This window comes from Motacilla alba, chromosome 1A (genome assembly GCF_015832195.1).
Source record: "Motacilla alba alba isolate MOTALB_02 chromosome 1A, Motacilla_alba_V1.0_pri, whole genome shotgun sequence".
In the NCBI taxonomy this organism is placed as follows: domain Eukaryota; kingdom Metazoa; phylum Chordata; class Aves; order Passeriformes; family Motacillidae; genus Motacilla; species Motacilla alba.
The window spans coordinates 60,660,392-60,686,070 of NC_052031.1; the positions used below are offsets into that span (position 1 = coordinate 60,660,392).

Sequence of the window (25,679 nt, forward strand, 5' to 3'; positions counted from 1 at the left end):
ATTTTTCAAAACTGAGATAAGAGCCTGCCCATATTTCAAAAATGGGCAGTAATATCATAAGTGATTAGCAAAAACCCAACTGGAAAAAAAAACCCAAGCAGAACTTCTATCAAACTGCCCTACAGGATCACATAATGGAAATTGGAAAAAATAGTGACAATTCACTATTGCCTTGAATCTTTCGAGGCTTACTTGATTCTGCTTCAGTGTGGACACCAGTTTCTGTAAAGTGATGTTTTCCTCTTCCAGCTCAGTGTAGTCCTGCAGCAGCCTCGCCTCTCGGAACTTGTACTCTCGAATCTCGTCTTTCATCCGTATCCTCTGCAGCTCCACCATCTCGTTATTCTGACAGGAGATAACACAAGTACATTACAAACCACACACAGCCACTTTAATGCTGAACACTGCCTTCAGAAAAGGCCAAACAAAAATTAATCCTGAAATAGAAATGATTTAACAGTGTACATCACATCACCATCACCTATTAATTTGAGGCCAAGCAATCATTTCAGGTGGGTGCTGGCAATGCAGAAATGGGAATGTCTGATAGAGAAGCCTGATTAAAAGAGTTTCAAGATTAGAGGCTTATTAAAATGGAAACCCTGGAAAGGCTGTAGCATATCTCATTAGTTCCATTGCTCTCCAATACAGCAGGATTCAAATAAAATTACCACCTGTTTTCCACTGTAGGATCCGTTTTACATTCATACAGAAAAGCAGTGAGCACGGACATCTGTTCTCCAAAGGCATCTGCTAGGGAGCAAGGTGCACTCACATTTGCATCTGCAGGCACTAGAGAGGCTCACAGGCAGGCTCAGGGTGGAAAGCACTTGGCAAAAGCCTGACAAACGCCTGGCTGTGCTGAGCAGGATCACACCCAGCACTCCGGGAACACACAAGGTCACCATTTTATTTTTCCCATTAGCACATTACAGAGCCCAGACAGCCTTATGAGAGAGAACACGAGGGATCAGTTTCACCAAAAGATTTCAGATTCCAGCTCTGACTGAGTTTGTCATCAAGGGTCAGGTTATTCTGGAAAGACTCTGCTGGCATAACCACGATGGAATGGGCACTACAGGAAGGTGGAGTTAACACACAGCTGGAAGAGAACAGTGACCAATACAGCTGGTTGGGAGGAACAACCTCCTGCCTTGCTTTGAAGAGAAGCCTGCATTCGTATAATTAAGAGAAATGGGCATGGTCAATGACATCTCCTTTCCTGCAGGAAGATCCTGAGCATTGCCACAGCAGCTGGTGGAGAGACCTTACTGATGGGGCAGAGTCCCCTCACTGCTGGGATGTCAGAGAGCACACCTGGGAAGCAGTAATGAGTTTCTGTAAAAGATTCCAGTGTAGAGGGGGGAACCACTGGCCTGATAGACACCTGGGAAAAAGTCAAATGTTCAAGCAGAAATTGTAGTCAGGGAGCTCTAAATCAATCAGTCTGCACCATTCACTCTGCAGTACCTGAAGGATAAAACCCCACATTCTGAATTAAGGAAAAACAAAACTTCACTTAGCATCTTGGTTAAATAAGTACAAACCCTGGAAAAGAACTTCACAAGGCATGGAAAAAAAATATTTTGATGCAAGACTTGACAAAAGAGTTTTCAAAAACAAAAACTTTTTGTTAGAGAAAACCAAAAGCCATCACCATCCTCCTAGCAGCTAATAAAGAATTAAAGAAACTACCTGATTTCTGAACTGAAAACACCTGTAAGATTCCCAGCAGAAGAGTCACAGAGCAATAGCTGAAAGTAACTATTCCTGCATCCATCACAGCCTGATAAACATCTGAACAAATCACAAGAGCAACACCACAGATGATTTCAAAAGGTGAAGGCGTTTTATACCCCCAGGCTGCCTTTATACCTTTTGTTTCTGCCAGCCCAGCTGCATTCCCAGCTCTGGCAGCTGTGGGGGTGTGTGCCACTCTGAGGCAGTACGGGGACAACACCAAATGCACAACTCCACTGTGTCAAGGGTAAATTAAACTGCCCTGCAACTCTCCCAGTGTTCGAGGATGATCAGCCCAGGGAATGAGCTGGCTGGAATCCATCCACCACTGCCAGGAGCCCTGGGAGAGGGAGCATCCTGACAGGATCCCAGAAGAGCTCAGTGAGCCATTCCCAGTGGAGCTGCCTGCACCTCACCAGGGTGAGATTGCCACCAGCAGAAGCAGCCAGGACAGACCTGTTCATGATCCAACCTGCCTCTGCCATCAGCACTGCTGAGGGAAAGGAGGGCCTCCCCAAAAAGCCAGGCTGGATGGGGCCTTGAGCACCCTGGTCCAGCAGAAGGTGTCCCTGTTCGTGGTGGGGGAGTGGAACTATACAATCTTTAAGGTCCTTTTTAACACAATCCACTTTCTGATTCTGTGATTCTAAAAGGGAAGAATGAAAGAGGTGGCCTTAAATGGAAGACATGAACAAGGAATTTTTACAGAATCCTGATAGAGTAGTTCCCTGATAGACTACAAGGCAAGGTAGCTTGAAAAAGCCTTGAGAATTAATTCTGTAAGACAGTACTCCTTTGTCCCTCCTGTCATAGCAAACTGCAACAGAAAACATGAGCTATCACCTTGCTGGAGTGCACCACTATTTCTTTAAAAGAGAAACCACATTTCCCCACCATTTATAACTGCAGCTTCCTACGTAATCTTGGAGATATAAACAGAACCATCAATCGTTCTCCTCCTCTTACACACAGAGAAACTCTTTCTGCAGTGCAGCCTCTATTTGTCCTTACTCATGGCATTTCATCAAGGAAGAAAGAGCAGGAAAAAGGAAGACTTGCCTGTTGGAGCATCCCATGTGCCATGTTCTGCCCAAACATGGCCTGCTACACTTCCCATGGCCAGGGCCAAGGCCTTTACTGGAAGCAATCCCACTGCTCTGACACAGGGGCACCAACTCAGCACATTACAGAACAGGGCATCACCTTTTCAAAGCAATATAAAATGTGTGTTTTGTCACTGCAAACACCCAGGAGTAACTCTCCATGCTTCAGATCCCTCTTCCTACTTGCAAACATCTGCACTGCGCTGGCAAACACCCAGCTGCAAAGCACTGCAGGGCTCTCCATGCCTGCCAGGAAAGGCAGTGATTCCACTCCACAGGTCTGAACCCCAGTGTTTCTGAGGTTTACAAGTGAGTAGTCACAAGACATGTGGAGGGCCATTCTGATTTCCTTTATGTAAGACCTCTCTGTATTTTCTGGAAGTGAACTAGTCCTAAACCTATTAAAAAAAATCATGTTGAGTTTATCCTCTTTTACTGTTGGTATGAAGAATATATTTGTTTTCATCAAATGCTTTGATTAAATCTATTAACTTTTCACAATCCTACTGTTATTTTGAACAATTCAAAATACACATTACTTAAGCAAAATATCTGCGATTATAGAGGAGAGATCTTGCTCTACTGATACAATGGCAAGAAGCAGCAAATTTTTTATTTGGTGGTCGTGTATGAAAAGAATATCAGAGGATTTAAAAACACAAAGCAAAAGGATTTTGCCAGCAGGGCTGTTATCTGCATCAGCCACTAGAGGACAATGTAACCCAAGTTATTAGCAAAGTAATTCGCAATTAAACTTTGCTACTCATCAAGCTCTGAACTTGCAGGACGAAGCAATTGAGCCAGATGCTCTTAGTAGGGCACTGCCTCAGGACTTTTTACATTCCCAGAGAGAATTCCCCTATGAACTACTGGGTCTGCAAAAGCAAATCAATCCAAGAGGTGGAGCTGATGACACACGAGCAAAGTTTTAATGGCTGAAAATTATTTTCAATCCCAGCCACCCAGCTGAACATGGTGCAACAGCTTTAATGGACTGGTGCCAAAGAAGAAGGAAAAGGCCTCTCAGTGAAACTATAGAAAACAAGAGAGTCCTTGTCAGCAATGCATCTCATTATACATGAGCACTAATTGTGGAAGATGCCAGGCCCACAGCACCTCTAATGAACGTACACATCACAGAGCAGACCATGGCAAACGAAAAACAGGAGGCTCAGTCGAGATAAAGCCTGTTCAGGTCACCTATTTACTGGTACTTAGATATATTTTCAGAATTGCAGTAAATGAAAAGTGAAAGACACCTCTAGGTTTTGCAGAGGCAAGGACCATGTCCATATACTACCAGCCATCAATCCTGACAGGTCTCTGGGTATCAGTGGAATATTAAATAACACAAGTTTTTACTTCTTAGCAAATTAAACATAACATATGCTCAGAGAATATTAAATAACAGAAGTTTGTACTTCTTAGTAAATTAAATGCACTATATATTTATATATTATTCATTTTTGATTCAGCCTAGACTTTCAAAATGCTTTATTTCATACGCCACATACAGAGCACATAGGATTAATCATGTGTGGATACACTGCAATACATTGTGTAATATCAAATAATTGCAAGTGAGAAGATACTTTAAAATGAAGGAATGGAAGTGGCTAATGTTGAACAGTATGAAAAAAATGCACAAGTTTCATGTCAGAACACTCCCAAGTGCTGCCCCAGGAAGCCACTAGTTGTGCTCCTCTGACCTATCAATTCACCTAAAAAAACCAAACTGGCAAGGAAGGGACCCCTAAAGCTAAGTACTCTCATCTCCAAGGTGAGCAGTGAATTAGGAATTCCAATGGCTTCTGGTTTCCTGAACTGTGATAAAATAGACTGAATTTATTGGGAAAGTGGCAGCCTTCTTTTTTTTTTTTTTTAAGCCTTTTTTTTAAAAGCGAATGCATTCTCATCAACTATTTTGGTTCCTCCCCATGCTGAAGTACATAAAGGACTTTTTTAAAAATTATTTTTGTATTTTGTCTACTGCTTTTTACCCCCCCACAAAAAAATTGTGGAACTAGTGTTTGGGCTTTTTCCATCCACTCTGTCCAAACAAATCCACTCTGTTCAAACAAATGTTCAGAGACTTCAAGTCCTTACTGCAGTAAAACATACTCTTTTTCTCACTGAAAAACAGCCTTTTAAATAGTCAATTAATTATACACCCTGAACTAGCCAGACTAAATCCCTACTTGTATGTTGGAACATGCAAGCCATACCATCATGCTGTACATAACTTTTTAATTTTTGGAATCACAAGAGAGCAAGAGAACAATGGTATATGGTATACACCCAAATTGTACCCTTCCAATTTAATGGCATTGTTTTCTAGCTGATGCAGGATAAAACCCCACTCCATCTGATGACAGTTTTATTGCACTAGTAAATTGAATATAAGAGAATAAGAATAGTAAATTTAATATAAGAGAAAGTTTATGCTCAGCCTAATATACACAATCTTATGTGTTTGTTGACAAGTCTCACTGGAAATTTGTCTGCCATGTTTACTTTTTTCTGCGGAGGAAAATAAAATATGTATTTTTTATGAAGAACAGTAACAGTAATAGAAAATTTAATTTAACAGGGGCTGAGAAAAGAGAGAATGAAAGTGACAACAGAAGAGCAAAAACATTTTCTTTTTTTGTCATCAAGTATTGTAAGTCCCCAGAGTCCTCTATGCCAGCCTTAAAGAAGTTTCCCTACTTCATATACAGGAACACTCAACTTGAACTCAAAGAATGCCATTTTCCATGCTTCCAGGTATATTTAAAAACATAAAGGGATTTTGTGGATGACCTAAAGTGACCTTCTCTGACCCTTTTACAGAATTTGCATCCCAATCCTCCTGATTCATACACGCAGATGTCCAGCTAAGCAGGGCTGGACCATCTCTTACAGAAGTAACTTTGCTATTTCAATATATGGATATCTCTACATCCCAAAAAAAATATTTCAAAGATATTTTCACAACTGTCAGAAGTGTGCACCTCCTTTTTAACCTGAATTTTTTTGGTCTCATCCTTCAAAAAGCTTCATTCGGGTGGCTTTGTTAGACTTCATGATATTGTATCTGCTCTAAGCAGCTGGACTGGCATCCTACTTTAGGAACATAAATTCAGCTCTTATTGTCCAAACCCAGAAATCACTAACTTCTGAAATTATGTATGATTCTGACATTCCTTGGCTTTAGATACATTACTCACTGTCTAAAAACCAGGAAACAAAAAAAGCTTTTGTGCACAAGACATTTTTGAAGATGTATCTGTGGCACAGCATAAGTACTTACAATCTCTTCTGTGGATATTCTTACAGAATGACAGCACTGTCAAAGGATGAAAAAAAGCCATATATTTGTTGGCTACAGCATACAGATTAGAAGCCAGATTATGATCATGTATGTTTCAAGTTCCCTCACCAGCAACAGATCTCAAATAAAGCACTTACAATACATGCAATAATTTAATCATCTGAAATGCTCAGTGCATTTAATTGGAATAGCTAAATCGAAAGAAGTAGGGTGAATTTGTATCAATGGCAATAAATGGCCCATTTACGTACTTATCACAGAGTTTGAAACCCATCATACTTAACATTGTGAATCTTGCCCCATATAAATCCCTACAAAATAGCTATTTTATTGATTTTCATGTATAATTATATATAAAAAGATAGCAATGCTCTGGTGGCTCAGGTATTAAATTTTCCTGCTGAGTATGATGGCCACATAATATCATGATGACTTCTTAAGATATGGTATGAACCACAAATTATGCATATTATCTGAAAAATAATGGTTTGATTTGACTGCATTTATAGTCATTAATGCATGACTATTGGTGCATTAATTACACATAAATTATATCTTAATGTATTAATTATACTTATTTATAATTAATATCAGCACTCTTTAACAAACACTGCTATAATATTCTTCATTATTTCAAAGAACGAGAAACTTCACCAAATTAAATGTTATTAAAACAGTGTGAGAGAAAATTCAGACTCCAGGCTTATAGCACTGTTCAGTTGATATGACTCTTCTGCATCTCTGAGGAATGGCTTCATGCACAAACATAAGATCATTGCAAATAGCAAGATATCAATTAGCTGGGACAAATTTTGCCATGAGGAGGACATTGTGGATGCTATGTGAGCATCCAGACAGGTCCCACCTGATGTACTCGTCTTAGGATAAACCACATTGCCTGTCACGCATGGCAAGGGAGAGAGCTGGAGGAGGGAGGATGCACATGAAGACCAAAGATCTGACAAGATCGTGTTCCATCACCATCACATCAAGCACTGCCAAGGCCTCTGCTAAGCCACCTCCATAAGTGCAACATTCACAGATCTTTTAATTACCTCCAGCACTTGCAACTCAACCACTTCCCTAAGCAGCGTGTTCCAGGGCCTGACAACCCTTTTGGTGAAGAAATTTTTTCCAACTATCTAATCTAAACTGGTGCAACCTGAGGCCGTTTCTTCTTATTCTATCAGTCTTTAGCAGGGAGATGAGCCTGACCCTCACCTGGCTACAACCTCCTTTCAGGTAGTTCTGGAGAGCAATACAGTCTCCCCTGAGCCTCCTTTTCTTCAGGTCTGCACTCTCTGAAGCAGGGTTGTTGCTCACTCCACATCACCTTACAGCAGGATGAGTAGTAGAATAAAAATACTAAACCTAAATTGCTCCTGACAGATTAGTTAAAAAAAAAAAAAAAAGAAAAAAGAAAAAAGAAAAAGAAGGGATGGATCTGGGGCATTTTGGACTGAATGGATTTTATTTTTTCCCCAATTATTACCCTTCCTATTATACTGTCACTTTCTGTACACAATTTAAGAAGCCAACAGCAGTGATTCTACATGACAATGCCTCAAGGCAGGCTTTTTGAGGGAGAAGCTGCAGAGGCCTTTTCAAGCTCATCGAGAGGCCAAGAGCTGGTTTTAAAGCCTAACTGATCACTTAGGAGAAGCATCTGCCAGTTATATGTATCTCTTTGAGAGGCCATCTGTCAGGTCCAAAATGCCAAATCTCCTTCCCGACCCAAAAGGGGCGCTGGCTAACCAACAAAAGTAAAGTTGTGCTGACAGGGCGTGGGGCTGTGATCACTTTAAGCTCATCAGTCCCACAGCTGCTGTTCCCTGGTCCCGACCTTCCCTTGGGCCAGTGCCACCTTCCACATCACCAGCCAGACCAAGGGCAGCAAGCCACTCCAGAAAACAAACAAAGGCAGTTTTAATGGTGCTCAGACTCCCCGACTTTGCTGACAGGCTGCATCCACAGGCACTGGTGCTAGCAGGAGGTAGGGAATAGGAAAACATGTCATTTCTAATTTGGGTGTGCTTGCTGCTCAGCAACAACTGTGTGACCTGTTCCAAGTTCCAGAGGTGGAAACCCGGCCCTATTGCGATAGATTATGAAATTAAACATTGCCTTCAGCAGGACTAAGATTTCACTGTATGCACTGAAACGCTGAGGAGCCAGGAGCAGTAAAGTGACTGCCTGAAGGTGGAAAGGAGGAAAGAGAAAAAACACCAAAGCACCCAAATAAGAGGGGTGAGCTCTACTATTTTAGGCTTCATTATGCTTGGCTGGTATGGAAAAATACATTCTTGTTTACTGGCTCCTTGCTTTCACATTGCTTTCTTCTGTCTTTTCCTAACTTTTGCTGTCAGGATGGACTCAGAGCTCCGTCTCCACATGAGAGAAACAAGGTTCACTCCTTAAAATTTTTAAAAGCTTAATAAGGGATAAAAGGGACAGCAAACAGCATGCTGGGTGCTTGGCAACTGCCAGAGGCGCATCAGTCAGCTTAAAACAATTTCCATATATATTTTTCTATTATATTGGTTTAATGCCTATTCATGCAGATCATACATATTCAAACATTATTTTGAGTTTATACATTCTGGGAATTCTTTCACTTGGTTCAACCTTTGACTTGTCTTCTCAAAGGACATGCCATACTGTAGATGAAATTTATATATTTTATTTCTTCATGAGGCCCTGTTCTGTGGTTTGACAGTTCTTGATAACCAGAAGCAAGGTGGTAAATTCCTCCTCACATTCTTTCTTTCTGTGTTTATTTCCCTGGTTCTTTTCAAAGTTATCTTGTCATACAGATAAGATACCTCACAAATACATTAAATCAATATTACCTAATTTATTCTTACTATTGTCAGTTAGTTACACAAATAAAAGCATTGCTACTTCTGCAAAAGTTAACATTACAATGCACAACACATTGTCTCTATTTTAGTATTTTGCAAAAGCTTAAACTACCATATATGCTTATCACACTAATATATTGGCTACAAAAGATATTTATACTATATTAAAGTGGTTACAAGTGATTACAAACTGCATTATATCAAAGTTATGGTGATAATTTGCAAAAGCCAATATATAATAGCAAAAGCCAACAACTCCAGAGTTATTTATAACACAGGCATGCTGGGCAGTGGCTCCACTGTCCCACGTTTCAGGCACAGCGCTCTGCTCCTTGTAAGTTTTCCACTCCCCGCGGTGACTGCCTCTCCTCCTCAGGACTTGGAGCTATTTTAGTTACAGCTGGCTGCCAGCTCAGCCCTGCCTTCCCTCTATTCCTCACACCAGCTCAAGCTGTGCTGCTGAGGGATGCACATGCCAGGGCTCTCAGCTCAGCCTCCCCAACTTGCACTGCCCTGAAGTACTACCCAAGCTCTGCTTTTCCCAGTTTACACCCCAAGCCAATCTTGGGTCTTGTAAACACCAGCAACATCCATGTCTGAGAGTAAGTGCCTCTGCTCTGCCCTGCTGCGGCAGGCTGTGCTGCAGGACGGGGTGAGAGCACAGAAGGATGGCAGAGGTGACATGCAGAGTGCAGAGCCAGGGTGGCCAGCAGTACCAGCACATCTGGTCCCTGGGTCAGTGCAGTTAAATTAGAAGAGGGCCGAGTTCAAATTAATCAGACATGTAACTAGTCCTGATCTTCAGCTTGCCAAAGATCATAAAAGTAATTAAAAACTGGATCTCAAAGGGGCTCCTAGGCAGTATCTAGGAGTCCATTTCTCTTTCCCAGAATAAGAGCAGCTACATCTATGCCATTCCTGATATCCATCTAATGTCTAGTTAAAGACTTCCAACAATCCCATCACCTTTCCCAGACACTTGCTTCCTGGCTCTACTTTTGCTTTTGTCACAGATCTATTTTGAATGTTGAATCTGAAGCAGAGTCTTTCACAGTGAAAGGCAAAAACAATGTTTCATCTCCTACCCACAGAAGGCAAAAAACAAATGCATCTGTTTCCCTCTGCAGGAGACTTCCATTTACCTACTCTATTTGTCTTCAGCCATCTCTCTGTCCTCTACAACCAGAAGAGCAGGTAAGAAATGAGGATTCCAGATAGTTCCCACCACAGAGCAAACTCTTTAGATGCCCTTGCATGACATGCAGAGAGATGGGCAATGATCTACAACAAAAAGTAGATACTGGAGGGGGGAAAGAATAGGAGACCCCGACAGAATGGAGACCCCGAATAACAGAATGTTCCTTCACTGTTCCTCACACTGGAGGAGAAATACATTGAAAGAAAGAAGAAATCTTCAATACTTTCTAGAAAGTGGAGTGGAAAAGTGGCTAAAGGAGATAAAAAGCCCTTTTCACAGGTACAAATCTATTTCAAGGGGTCATCTGCTGGCATATACTCTATTGTGCTGCAGAGGAGCTGTGAGAGCTCAACATCAAAGGAGCTCTGTAAGCCCATGCTCATAGCAGAGTGTCCCTCAACAACATTATTCCTGCAGATCATCAGCTGCTGAGGTGTTTTAAAAGCTCTGTGAATCGACACCCACCACCCTCCCAATGATAACAGGCTCTTTCGAGTTCTCCTTGAAAAATTTCAATACAGTATAAAGGGTTTCTATAAAAACAGGAACAACAAGAAAGTTAAACTTCACTAATTATTCTTCTCCAGATGGGCAAATGCATGACATCTTTAAACAAACACATCTGAGCCACAAAATTTAAATAAAATTACGTGGTCAAATCTGTCATTATTAAGGGAGAGTACTTCCTCAAAGCCAGGAACAATTGCAGTAATTAAAGTCCATGTAACATTACCCATCTGCTGCAAAAAGCAGCACAGCATTCTGCAGCCTATTTGACCTTGTGTGCAGAGCACCCACCCACCCACCCCCATTAATCCTTCTGTGGCATGAGCAGAAACATCAATTCAGAAACAGCAGCTGATTAATATTAAAAAGATGAACATGGCTTGATGACTAATGGCTTTTTTTCCACCAGAGGCTGAGGGTTTTTATTTTAGAGCACATATTTGAATGACCTAGGCAGCAAATAAAGCCAAAGGTAAGTACCTCATCTGTCTGTAAACCACAACTTTTATAGACTGAATTTTACACATAATTTTTACTCATTACAACACACATGGTAATTTGTGAATACAAATGCCCACATAAAAGGTTTGGTAAAGTAAATTCCACTGAAGGTTACTTGAATTTATTTATGGTCAGTAAAAATACCCGTAGTCAGGAAGCATGGCTGTAACAGTGTAGTATTCTTCACTGTTCAATATAAATTGGTTTGAAACCTGATTTTGGCTTTTATAATCTGCTTTTATAATATTTATTCTAATACAGACCATAAATTTCACACACTTATTTATACATATGTGTATGTATATCTATCTTAGAGTCAACAGTAATCATTTGCATGCTGAACAGTTTTCTATCTTTTTATTTAAAGGCACAAACAAGATTCTTGCTGCTCAGCATGCAGGACAAATACAGATGTAATACATGCCATAAGAACACAGTGCAAGGACTGACTATTAATGCTGCAGTTCTCACACAGATTATTGAAGCGTGTTGCCTATGGCTGCACAGCCATAGAATCAAATCATTCCTTTGGGAATTGAAAAAACACTGAGTATCATTAACTGCCTGCAATGCATCAAAATGGAAAGAAAAAAGCCATACATTCTCTATTTGCTCGGGGAGTAAAATATCAACAGAGTTATGGGATTGTTTAGCAATGGGTATAAAAATTATGTTTAAATCTATTTTCTTCTACTCTGTTGTGCTTCCCCTTAAAACCACTGCTGTTTTCCTTTCACCATTTGTTTCTACTGGACTTCCACCCAGCTCACAATGGGTGTTCGTCTGACAGCAGAAGCCTCCTGCTAAAACAGATCATTGATACAGTAATAAAATACAGATAAAAGAACTAACTGGGAACACCCACAAAAAAACCCTGCAAACAGCCCTTCAGAAATCTAAAGATAAAGCCACCTAAAGCACTGATCATTTTCTATAAACACCTCGTGGCATGAGGAGGACAGTGGCAAATATCAAGTAATCTTGATGCCCATTAGAGCACATGTGAGCAAAGGGACTCAGCAGCAGCAAGAAAAGGAAGGAGTTCTCTTGTCCTTGCTGAAGCGGTGCTCAAGGACCTTGATAAACAAAGAACTACTTTCTTTCCAGATTTATGGAAACCAAGAAAAACACATCCATGTGAAAAGTAGAGGGAAAACTGACATGTTCACCTAAGCCTCATCTATGTCAATATCAGTGTTTCCAAATTCTGCACTGAGTCTTCTCTCAAGCCTTCCAGCCTGCCAGTGACAGCTGAGTGAAATGGGGGTGCCAGACTGGCCCCGCTGGTGGCCCTGGCAGCTCGGTGGCCTGGGGAGATGAGGGCAGTGTGACAGCTTGCCCATCCAGCCCTCAGCCATGCCCCCGAGGTGCAAGGGCACCCATGGATAACAGGGGAGTGCTGGACTGTAAATCTCCAGGTACTGCTCAGAAACTTCCTTGGCAGTGAAAGATTGCAGTCCAAAGTCTAAATGGCTCCCTCTGCTTCCTACCTTCCCATTAGACCACTGCTGATTGAAAGCTTAAGCTCCCTCTCTTTTTTTCTAACTTATTTTTAATATAAAACACAAGAAAACATTAGAGAATGGCTCCAAATTCATCAGTGCTCTTAAATTTTCTCTGAGTTCTTAAAGCTCTCAACCACGGCCATAACATGCCATCATTACTAATGGAATTCAGTATCAGTTTCAGCAAATAACCATTTAAATGCAAGTTTTTTAATTCTGATTCTGTTGTATGCCCAATGGCCTGATGTGGCACAACTGAACTCAGTTACACACTGCAAAAAAGTGCAGCAGAATAATCAATCTAAAAATGACAGCCAACCTCAGGGAGAAAAAATAACACCACACTTGAACCAGGTCAGAATTAAGCAACAGGAATAAGATGAAATTTATGAACTCCCCTTTGTTAACTGATCAATATATTCTATGTCATACCTACACAATTGTGGACTATTGTCAGGTTTTTCACCACTGAAATACTGCTACCAGTGCCTATAAGGAAAACAATCCAGGCTTCAACAATTCCTTGGGCTCTTAATTGTGATACTGAGGGTGAGTTTACCCAGCGTATCAATCAGAGAATTGACTTGGCGTCTTTCTGACCCTGCATGCCTCCCTGCAAATGTACAGATGGATCACGGGATACACAGCACACCTGCACCATGCTCTCTGGGCAGGGTAATGTAGGACATGGACAAATAGAAGGGCAGAATGGGAAAAATCTCCCAAACCAGAACTTCTAGTGTAGTCACAGCTTTTGGCAGTGCATTACTCCTTGTTTTATAGTCTCTGCCTTTGATCACATCAGAATTTCCACAACAGGTATTTTTTCTTCAGCCTATACAGGACCTCTTGTGAAAGCCAGAAACAACAAGGAGAAGAAATTAACCCTGCAGCCACATCTGTCTGCTCTTTTCCCTCATCCTCCCTTAGTTAATGGAGGCTCCTTAAGATCAAGTGGCCAAAATGCCCCAGTATATGAAAATAAAGGGCTACTCATTTTAATATTCCACAGTAGGGTGGCCATTGCTGTGCAGCAGTTTGGTGTCTGCTGCAGGAGTGCTGTAGCTGCAGCAAGCACAGGGAAGAAAGCTGAACTGCTCTAGGAAAAGAAAATCCCCATTACAAATCAGAGACATTGATTATGTATCTTGAGAGGAGCCAAGTCAAAATCCCTGCATTTCCATAAAGTAAGGAATTCTTTCTATGTGCAGTTCAAAGCTTCAAGTTTAAGGTAAAAATCCATTTCTGGCCCCAGTCCTCAGAAAGTGGGAACCATCACTTTCCCTGTGGACCTTTCCAGCTACCATCACTAAATGGGAAGCTTTTGAAGACAGCTCTCACAGAGCAACAAAAGGACAAGACATGAGCCTTTGAATCCTAAATGATTTCCCCCCACACTCTTGAGTCCCTCAGAGATCAGCTGAGATTCAGGAGCATCTAGACAGAATGCAGATGTGCTCTTGTTAATTGGCCCAGCACACTATGGTATCACAACCCCTTCTACCAGGACCATTTTTGTAAAGAAATGCAGCAGAAAGCCCAACTATTCTCCTCAGTCCATCCCATTAAGGGATTGGAGCTGCTGTTCTGGTTTTCATTTTCTTTTTTCTCATTCTCTCAGGGATGTGTCTGGGCGACCTAGAGAAATTCCAGTAAATCTTTTCTTAAATCTAAACATTGTACTGAAAGCTTTTGCTGCCCTGATTTGTTCTAAACTCAGTAATAAAACCTACCATCACCCTGTCTAACATCACCACCAATTCCATTTTTGCTCTTGCTACCATTTCTGGTCGTTTTTCTTCCCACTGAAGACTGTCAAAATGTTTTCTTCTTTTGCCCCTCCAACCTTTACTCCTTATTCACCATTTTTTCAACAGAGGCATCAGTGTGCTGAACTTGCATCAGATACTAATTTCTCTCCAATATCTAACATTTGGGTTAAACAGGGGTTTCATGAAAAACATACAAATAATGTTTAATAGCTAAATTCAAAGTTGCAAGGAAAAAAGGATTGCTAATCTTGCAGGCTGATCCAAACCTGACCAATAAAATACATTCATATCTCATCTTGAGAAATGTTTTAAGCTGTTTATTCATTTGCTAAAACAGAAGAAAATATCATGCCCTAATAACAAAGACCTCTAGCAGCAGTCTCTGTCACTGCTGTCTGTCCCACGAGTAGAGAGACAAACCAGTCTCTAATAATCTTAGTGAGCATCAGGATATCTAGTGGCAATCAAATGCGTTTTTTTTTTTAAATTAAAATTTTCTCCCAAGTTCTCCCTTCATTTTAAGATCATGGGTGAGAATACATATTTTTAACACATACCAACCAGTGTGTGTTAATCAACCCACATTAAAAGCATACAATGGAAACAGCAAATCATAATATCATATATATGACATATGATAGATATCCTGTTACATATATTATAATAGGGTTGTGTTTTTTTTACAAGGCCCTGAATGTTTGCTTCAGATGAAGGGTAATAAATCAAAACTAGTCAGAACTTGACTAATCACAAACAAATTTTTCCCTTATTATAGAACTCCCTTCATATATTTCACTTAGGTGTAACCAACTGTGGTAAGAGACACCCCATGCCACAAGCCCCAGCATCATCCACTTTCTTCTACACAGAAATCCTAAGTCTGACCCAAATCCAGGACAATCAGGAGAGGAATTCAAATAGGAAACTTTCAGACACTGTCAGTTTGATGAGCTTTGAACAGGATCCTGTGTTTCTGATGAGTGCAAGACTGGAAGGGAAGGGTAAAGAGGACAGCAGGTCTCTAAGCCTACACCAGCTCGGGCACAGCAATTTTCCTGCACTGGCTCAGAGGTCAAGCACCAGCTCTGTGCCAGGCTCTACACAAAGCTCAAGGGCTTCTCCCAGCCCTGGCCAGTGGCTCAGAGCTGGTGGCAGTGCCATTTATTTCATCACCACAACACCGATGCTGAGTGTGAATCACGCTGATAAGGACAGTCAAGGCTCTGGACAAAGCTCAGCCCAGCTCTTTGAAAACACTGAAATGCCACAGTACTTGTTTCAGACAGGAATTCTTCTTTGTTTTCCAAGGTGAAAGGGGACTGTTTTATCTAAGGCAGTTTCCATTAGTATGGGCTTTCACAGGAGAACAAAAGGCAATGATGCAACTTTTCCTGCCTAGAATCTCAATTAGAAACTTGGATTTAGCATGGGTACACAGCTTTGGAAGTAAATAGGAAATGGAACAGAAGAGTTTATGTAGAAAGGATTTCTTAAAGTGAAAAAAAAAACCCTTTCTTTAAAGAGAAAAATAGTATTGATAACCTGTAATTGAACAACAAACCAAAAAACGATGGGAGATTATTTAAATACTCCATCAGGGAAAGTGCTGAGTGTTGCTAGTGATTTCCATGTTTAAGCACACAAAACACACGTGAAAGCGAGTTGTTACATGACTGAATCTGGGTTCTCTTTTGCAATACATAAAGAAGAAACAAACAGATTGATACTAGCTCTGTCAAAAGCTCTTCAACATTAGGAACACTGGAAAGAATATGACAATTTTTGAACTTTGGGTAGGGTAAGCAGTACACTTCAGTTACTGTTAGGGGTACAAGAATCCCAGGAATTCTGAGCTTTAGGATGCAATCAGCATCCTCTTCATCCAAACTTCCTCCCTCATCTCACATAGATCACCAAGTGTCAAAGAAACCAAAAAAATGTAAGAGGGCAGCCAGTTACTAAAAATGGACATCTGAGCTCAACATTCAATTACAGGGAAAAAAAAATCACCTAATTATAACAAATCTGTACAAATTAAACATTTTAAATTAAAACACTTTCAAACCAGTGCAGATTTTCTATTAGCAGCCAAAACAATGCATGCATTTATACGGAGAGGTGGGAAATTGGCAAAACATGTCCTGGTTTAAAAAAATAGTATTACTTCAAACAGAATTTATTTTCACAGTATTTTACCACTATTATGAATAAGATAAGCATATGCTATAGGAACAGATTGGTAAAATTATCTCACCAAGTAGGCAGGGAGCTGAACAGATGGCAGCACCAGGCATCACCAGACCTCACTTATAGAGATGATCTTTATCACTTCCATAAGATTAGAAAATTACTCTCCTATGAAATACAACATTCCAAGGGTGAGTCAGAAATATTTTTTTTGTTTCCCATGGAAGCAAAGATTATGGACTGTCCACCATGATAATGTTAGTGGTTCTAAAAGGAAATCCCATACAGAGACAGCTAATTTCTGCTAATTTGTCTGCTGGTAGTGACCTTTGAATTTGGTTTCTTTGTAGGCAGGGTGTTCTTCTGGAGAAGATTATCTGGAACTGCACATACACCTTCATCTTACACATAAAAAAGACAAGTTTAGAGCATGCTCAGCCACAACATGTGTGACAGCATTCACAGGGAGCAAACCTCTTAGTCACAGAAGGCAAACCATGGCTGGTTTGGGCACTTTTTGAATTTATAAAATTTCTTCTCTCTCTGACCAAAGCACTTTTACCCACTGTGTGTTTCATACGAAGCTTCCTTCTTCCTGCCTGTTTATCCCATCCTGCCATATGTTGCAAAAGAGAAAGGTTTTAATTACAGCAGTTACTGAAGCACTTCCCTGCCTACAAAGCACTGCAGAGCCTTTTCAGAAAAACAAAAAAAAAAAAATTGGTTTTATCACTATTATCATTAACAGCTAAAAACTCCATTTGTGAGCTCTAAATGAAGTGTTGCCCACAGATGACAAAAACAATTCATTCAGTTCTACAGAATGGAAAACAGAAGCACTGAGGGGTTCTGTGGTTGTTTGTTCCTTTGACTTAGTATGCCATCATGCAAATAGTTAAACAGCAATTTTCAGTAGCAATTTTCAAACAATGAGGCAAATATATGCTAGATATGGTTCAGCTGATGCCAAAGAGGAAGGGAAAAAAAAGCACAAACACTTCAGGTCTTAAAAACTTATCCCTCCCATAAACATTAGAAAAGTAGAAATCAAATAAGACCACAGACTGGAGCAGACCTTCTCAAATCTGGTCTGGCACCAAGATACTTCTTGTAGCCAGCTGGCTGTACTTAAAGGAAAAAAAAAAGCCTTCTGGGTAACTCGCAATGTAAGGAGGTTGGAAGTGTTTTCTGTGCTGCAGAACTTTAGGCCAGTGCATATCTTGCATTCATTTTTTGACAATAACTGTGGGGTTTAAAACCCTTGAACCAGGGGAAGTGCACAAAGCTGAGGGATGGTGATTTTTCTATAATGGCACAGTGCTGGAGGGCATAACCACTGCATTCCCAGAATAAGGAGATTCTTAAGGAAGTTGAAGATGCAGTACATGCCCGAGTCTGCCTTCAGGCTATTTTTACACCAAAAATAGTTGAAATGCACTTATCTGGGCCGAGTAAGGCATGAAATTATTAAAAATATAAGGCTGTAAAATGCAGTGAAAGTCAGTAATGCACAGGTAAAGAAAGGGAGTCCTCCTGGGAGGGGATGCAGAGAACAAATGTTTGAGTCCACAAGAGAAGACATATCTATAGTTCTCCCTCTACTCAAAAACAACAGCAAGTGACATCTGAAAAAGCCATCTCCTGGCTAAAAAAAAAATTACCTGGAATCAGCTTTAAATGTTGTTTGTTTTTTCCATTAACTCCCCCTAAAACACCAGCTGCAATCCTACTTACCTTACACAGCAGCAATCTTGACAAACAAACAAAAGCCTAGCATCCCATGAGTCCAGAGACAAGCCCCAGGTACAAGCTCTTCATGTTCATTATCTTCATCAGGAAAGATGCTCTATTAGTGCTTTTGGTTTCCTTTCATATCCATGTCCCTTCATAGGTCAACTGCTGTTCTGCTCATTCACTCCCAGAAAAGCCACTCTGGAGCCACAGGAAATTCATCCATCTCCTCTGGGAGAGAAATCCTCTTCAAATAAGCCCCATGTGCTGCCAGCCAGCCGCTCAACAGCACAGAAAACCTCTGCTAGCACCACGTTTCTGGCAATCAGTGCCCTCTGAAAGCCCAGCCATGCACAAGGGAGCTCAGCACACCCAGCCACACCTCCATCATCACAGGTAAACCTCCCAGGACTGCTACATCCTAAATCTGGCTTGGACTGTGTGACAATGATATGCGATGAACAATTTGCTTTAAAGGCAGTTTGGGGCCTCTTATGAGAACAATTAAGTAGGTAAGTACAGCAAAAATGTTCACCTTGGGAAAACTATCTCTGCTATTAAAAGAATTTGCTTATTCTTTATCTAGCTGCAGAAGTTCTTGAAAGAAGTTACATTTTTATCTTTCAGCAAAGCTTCTCTCTCCAAGGTATGTGGAAGTTCTGGATACTGGTACTGCAATGGACTTGCTGTTCAGCTGGACAAATGCATGAACATCACACAGCAGGAGCTGCAGCACAGGATGAAAGGTGAGGGTGAGAGACACTTCATATTATACATGCACTTTGCTGAGGGGTCAAATTACTGCTTCAGTGCTTATTGGTATTTTCTAAATGAAAAGTAGTTAACTTTCTATGAAAATACTAAATAATAGGTTTTTTTTGAAGTCTATCTTCTAGAAAACAAGAAAGTGCTTCCTAAAACCAAAGTCAAAATGTCTACTTCATATACAATCTTTCTCAGACCAAATTAATTTTCCTCACCCTTGGCTGAACAATAATAGGCTATCAAGGCTGTGCAATAAAACCCCACATGAGAAATTGAACATTACAGGAAGACAAAAAAAATCTCATTCTAGCTGGAGAATATCCTTGCTGACAAAAGAGGTCCATCTTTGTATTCATGAGAGAAGGCAGCAATAAATCATGTTTAGAAGTTAACCCCAATCATGCTGAAATAATGAAAGTCTCTAATGGATTAGAGACAGGACATGGAAAGAGAAAGCCAGAAGAGGAGAAGGCACATGGCTCCTCACCCCAACAGACCCTGAATTATGTGCTTCAGTGGAGGAAGTGACATGTGTGTATTTTACTTTACTGTTGTTTTCACAACCCATTTTACCATCCCATTGAATTACACCTTTATAGAGCCTGAACTGTTTTTCAACTGCAGCACTAGATTTAAAAACAACATGACCTTCCATCCCTCAGATGGGAATGATGCTTGGAGCTGCCTCCACTATTACAAGGCACAGCTAAGAGAAGTGATTCCTGTTATGGATAAGGGTCAAAATTCATATTTTATTTAAGAGGATAACAAATGTAATATAGTTATAAGTGTAAGACATGTTAGAAGTAGTTATAAGAATTAAAGTGTTGGATTCTATTTGGGGAACCGTGTCTGGACATGCTTTTAGGGAGACCAGGGAAAACGGCCGGCAAGATTGAGAAACCGGCACACACACACATACCTCACCGAAAGACCACATTTGCATGTGAAGCACAGCAGTAACTCAGGGTTTCGAGGTTTTGGTTAAGCAAAGGATTACGCCATCAACAGCACACCTGACTACTCACGACCGGAGGGAAGGAGACAACACTATTCAGGCATGTAATCTGTTTCTGGGAAACCTCTTAGTATGAAAAGTGACTTCCAGTAAGGGATGATTATCTTGTATTTGGATTGTTAACAAGGATATCTCTCTCGACATGGGACAGTGTGTATTGTAAGCATGATTGTTTGACTCCCGTCTAGCACAAGACAAGAAGTCGATGAATTATTCCCAAAGACATCGAGAACTGGACCATCGTTCATCAGATAACATTCTCCTGGACCGGAGGAGCTTTTGGGACTCACTTGATTAAGAAAAGAACAAAGGACATCCTAGCCTGCGGCAAGAAAAAAGAGTATAAAAACTGAACGAAAATCTGTGTGGTGTGCCGCTGCACTCTGGAGCTGGCGGGGCTCAGAGCTGTATAGCGCGTCACCCAGGGTCTATTCCCGGGCTAGACTCTGTCCATTTTGTGGCTGACCGAAATTCTGTCATTTGAACGCGAAATAAATTTTGTACTTTGTTATTATATCATAATTTGGCTATGGCAAATTATTGATAAAATTAGATTGGCAATTTCATTCATAACAATTCCCTTATAAAACTCAGCATTAAAAAATAAAACCTGTTAAAGAAAAATGCTTAAACACGTTACAAAAACTGACTGTGGTTTTAGGTTTCAGTAATAAGACAAGTATTGCAAGATGGTGTAGCTTACAAGCTTTGCTGCAGTGCTGGACAGAAAAGAAATAGTCATGGCTAAATTTCCTTAAGCAGGGGCATGTAACAAAGAAGAAACCAGCTTATTTTGGTTTTAATGTCCTGGAATTGCTTATAACCCCTGAGGAAGAGGTCAGTGCAATATGATACGAAAAACAGAATGATAAACCAGACTTTGCATTTGCTTCTTGACAGAAAGAAAGATTACCTCTCCAGTTCACTCTGAGTTATTGCCAAGATTTTTAATGAAATTACAACAGGGATGAAAACAATCTCCAATATATTTGCAACCTTGCAACTGGAAAGCAAGGAGCTTTCCAGTTGCAGTCAAAACCCAACATTTTTTGCTAACTATCCTGTCTTTAAATAGGTGATCACGGCTCTTTCTGCCTCAAGGCACAGTTACAGAGGCTGTAGCAGTTGTTCTGACTGTGCAAAGAATCAGTATTTTTGATATTTCTGAATGCAGCTAAGAACAAAAATATAGATTGTGGTAGGGTAACTCAGCATTTCATTTTGCAACATGCAATTAGTGGGCATGAAAAGGAAATATGGTTCTCCAAAGAATATGGTAAAAGAATGATCAATTTACATAAATGTTGCTGAAGCTGAGCTGATGGTTGCCTTGCCTTGCCTTTCTGATAGCTGCAGTGAGAAGCTGGGTAATAGCATGCATTGAATTCCTGAAAACTGGTCCTTAGCTCACCCAATCCACAGCCTGAGCTCAGCACAAGGCAGGTGGTGCAGCTGCCCTGTGCTAGAGCTGACCACAAAATAACACTTCATTACTCTGGATAACATGCTAAAAGGTGGGGGTTTTCTTAAACAGAAACACCACCAAGGCTCTGCATTTCTCATTTTAAGTTTAAAGACCCACCTAGTTTTATTTTTCCTTTCTAATACTCCAAAATTTTTCACTTTTTGAACTTCAAAACATGTACGGTCATTACTTTTTTCCCTTGAAAATGTTTATATAATTTCAAGTGAACTAACAGTACAGAACTGTTTGTAAATTCCATTAGCAATTTAAGATTAAATTTCACTTATAGCCAATAAAGTGATTTATTTTAAAACAGAGTTACGGCAGTTATGACTCTGGCATAAAGCTCCATCTCACAATAGATTTGTTTGGAAGAAATTAGGTAGGTTAAGAGGCAGAAAGAGTAAGTCAAATTCGAGAGGGCAAGGAAAGTGGCAATGCAAAACTCATAATTGGGTTTTTAAAAGTATTTATGATGGGTAAAAACATAAAAATGCAAACAGAATACATGAAAGCTGTCAAAGGGCTGACTTCAAATCACCACTGACATTTACAGAGCACTGGCAAACAAAGTTGCATAAAAACCAGCTGTACATCCCAGCCTCCAAAACTCAAATATTCTGATAATGACTCAAAGATCTTCAATAAAATTAATATCAAGAACACACCAATCATATAAATCTACATCTCTAGCTATGTCTTATCTGCTTAGCAACTTACTGTGCAGTAAAATGGCAATGGGAATTGCTGCCAAAATAAGGTGAGCTCCAGCTCTACATAGTGCCTATGAACATCTGGCAACGGGGTCTGCAGATTCATTGCTTCTTCCTCACTGCATTTCTGTCTTGGATAAGAAACCAAGGAGATCATTTTCCTCTCACATTTGTGGAGCACACCAACAGAGTGAGCACACCAGCAGAGTGACCTGATACAGACCAAAATATCAAGTTTCCCTTTAATATGTTCGCATTCATTTGACAACCAACAGCCATCCATACCAATTTCTTGAATTTTTTACTTTTTTCCCAGCTTTGCTCACGTGTCTCTCTTTGTGCCTCATCTGGGAAGGGCAGATAGTCACGGCATGTGAGAGAAGCTGCTTGTGAAAGAAACACTTTCCTTCCTCCACACTGACCCACAATTTTGCCCTTGCCACTTTAATCACATCCAGCTACTAAGCAAAGAACCAGAATCCTGTATCTTCTCACTGCTGTTGTGTTGCTACTTCCCTTGGGAAAACAAGGGAAGGGACCCGGAGAAATAAGTGGAAAAACCCCTGTATCATGAGCCAAACCTCACAGTGTTGCACTAGTGAAGAAGAGCGTTGCCTCTGGATGCCTTTGCGTGACTAGGTGTGCAGGACTGGTGGGAAATGACCCATTTTCAACCCACCTCACTCTGAGCTGACACCACAGCCACTCTTCAGGCAGAGTTCACAGCCAGTGTCAGAGCAGACAGCCCGACCATTTCACTGAAGTGAAAAATCACAGCTCAACGATGATGCCCTTCAAGGCACATTTAGCTGAAAGAGCCAACACACTGTGCTTCAGGAGGAGAGGAAAGGCCACACAGGCAGAATGAAAGAGCAGCGAAGGCAAAAATTGCATTCATATCTAGTCCTACCTATTTGATGTGGATTTTTTTAACAATAACATCACAGAAGCAGACAAGCTCTGATTATGTATGAGCATCTGCACGTACACATCTAAAACATTTGCCAGCAAAAGTGCATTTCTCTCAATCCTGAAGATTAAGAGTGGATTTGACCATCACAATGAAAGGGTGATAACACTGTCTGACCTCTGCCTGACTTGCTGCCCACCTCTTGGATGCTGACTGGCACTGACTGTTGAGAATAACTAAAAATAACCAGCTTGTGTCATATATTGCAATAAGGGCAAAGGGAGAAAAAGAGGTGGCATATTTGAGGCTCTTGCTGTTCACCCTTCTGTCACCTTCCTCTTATAAATTTTCCCCTTGAGAACAGAGTTTGTTGAAGGAAGCACATTTAGTACAGATGATAGGAGCCAAGAACTTATTAATGATTTCATACCAATGACAAACTGGTAATGAGTTGGAGGTTTGGAGGCAGAAGTGGGGAACTGAAGAGAAGAACCTGCCCCACAGAGAACCACATTTAAGGACAGCCTCAGGCTGCCACACAGAACAGACTTAGTTTTGTAAGATGCACTCTGAATGAATCCAAAAGAGAAAATACCACCATAAAGAGCACAAAAATATAAACCCCAAAGATGCTGACTTTGCTCATATTTTTCAGGGTTGCACAGGTTTTGATTCTACACAGTTTCTTTGTGTTGGTGGAGGATTTTTGCCAAAAGTCACTTTAGTAGTTGCTTACAATCTAAAGGCATAATTTAGATGTGTTTTGCTCCATCTCACTCTGATTGCACCTCACAAATCATGCACTTCTGGGGTCAGGTCACAGGCAATGCTCCATGTCCTGGTAGCCAAGACATATCCCCAGGAAAAGGTAAATCCCATTTCCCAAAATTACCTACTAAAATTCCAGGACAAACCCTTACAAATAAATCAGTATTGATTAAAAGACAAGAAAAGAAAATAACCATGGGTTTTAAACAAATAAGAGCAGATGTTGAAGCTTGAGCACCTTGGCTGGTAATTACTGTTCAGAGGGGATTAGCTCCCATGAGTTTCCCTAAGGTCCAAGTAACTAACCACAGCCCCAGTAGAGATCATTGGGTTTTTCAGTTTTGTTTGGTGGATCTCATCTCTGAACCAATGACCAATCAGTGCCATCCTTTCTGTACTTCTTAAAAATGAGCAAAAAAGGTTTAGGAGGAAGGGAAACAGGCAGTGATGCATCCATATGCAGGGAACAAGAGAAAATCAACAACAGAAGGTACAGTCATGCAGGGCTACAGTGCATGTGTGGATTCCCAGGAGAGGAGAAGTGTGACCATACCTGATGGCTGGGAATACATCCAGATTGCTGTTCTGTAATCCCAGTGCGATCCCAATGAGTACTGAAGGCACTCAACAATTGCCAGGCACATTCTAACACTGAATGACTGGGAAGAAGTCTCCTAGGGAAGCTTGAACCATCTTTCTTTTTTTTTAAACTGAAAACTGCTCAGGGTATTAATTTTTTAAAAAATCCAAGGAAACTAATTAGAACAGGGGCAACAAACTTACCTTCATTTGTTGTTTAATGTTCTTTATCAGTGACACATGTCATCACAATTTATGCCCTATTTGCTTATGCACTCAGCAGTGAGGACTTCCAGCAAAAATTTCTCCTCTTCCTTATGCCTTTACTTTATCTGAAAGGCTGCTTAAGCTTTTGGACTCAAGGTTCTGAAAGTCTGGCACTCAGGGTATTTTTTCTTTCCCACTTCATCCCAGGCTAATGAATGAAGTCACAAGGTACAAGTCAACACAGCTCCTGAGCTCTTGCTCCTGAGAGTCCAGATCACATTGCAAGGATTCTGTAAAAACTGGCAACACAGCTAATCCCAGCAATGCCAAAAACCGTCTTACTCCACGCCACTTGAATAGACAAAAGCCCAAGTTATTTTTAACCAGCAAATTAGTACTGAAAAGAATGAGTCAGCACAAGAAGTTCTTAAGAGGGCTTCCTCATCTAGAAACAAAAGAAAGGCAGAAAAGTTACGCATTTTAAAAATGTAGAGGCCACGAGGAAAAACAAAATAATGTTTTGACAAGTTCAGAGAGCTGCTAGTCCAATATCCAATCAGCCACTGGTGTGTGATACCTGGGAAACAGGGATATCATATGAAGATGCTTTCCCTAGCATCCCCTACCAGCCCTGGGCACTGGGACTGGATCTTCAGGTGGCAGCAGTGCGGATGGCCCAATCCTCCATGAAATGTGCCTTATTCTTCTTTAAACCCAGGTAACACCTCTGGCTTCCAGAGCTGTCCTCTCAGCACGTGCTCACTCAATACCCTGCACAAAGGGGGACAGAAAGGGCTTGGAAACACCACCAGGGCACAAATAAGGGGTCATTCTTT

General features: G+C 40.7%; 1 protein-coding gene across 12 annotated transcripts in view; it reads right to left on the reverse strand.

The window, feature by feature from the left end:
- The window catches only part of BICD1 (BICD cargo adaptor 1), a 166,971-nt gene that overhangs the window by 50,109 nt on the left and 91,183 nt on the right, over positions 1–25,679 (reverse strand). For all 12 annotated transcript variants that reach the window (XM_038154162.1, XM_038154156.1, XM_038154155.1 and 9 more), the window contains exon 3: positions 193–345. In XM_038154162.1, coding sequence (XP_038010090.1) covers positions 193–345 — 153 coding nt within the window. The remainder of the gene's footprint in view (positions 1–192; positions 346–25,679) is intronic.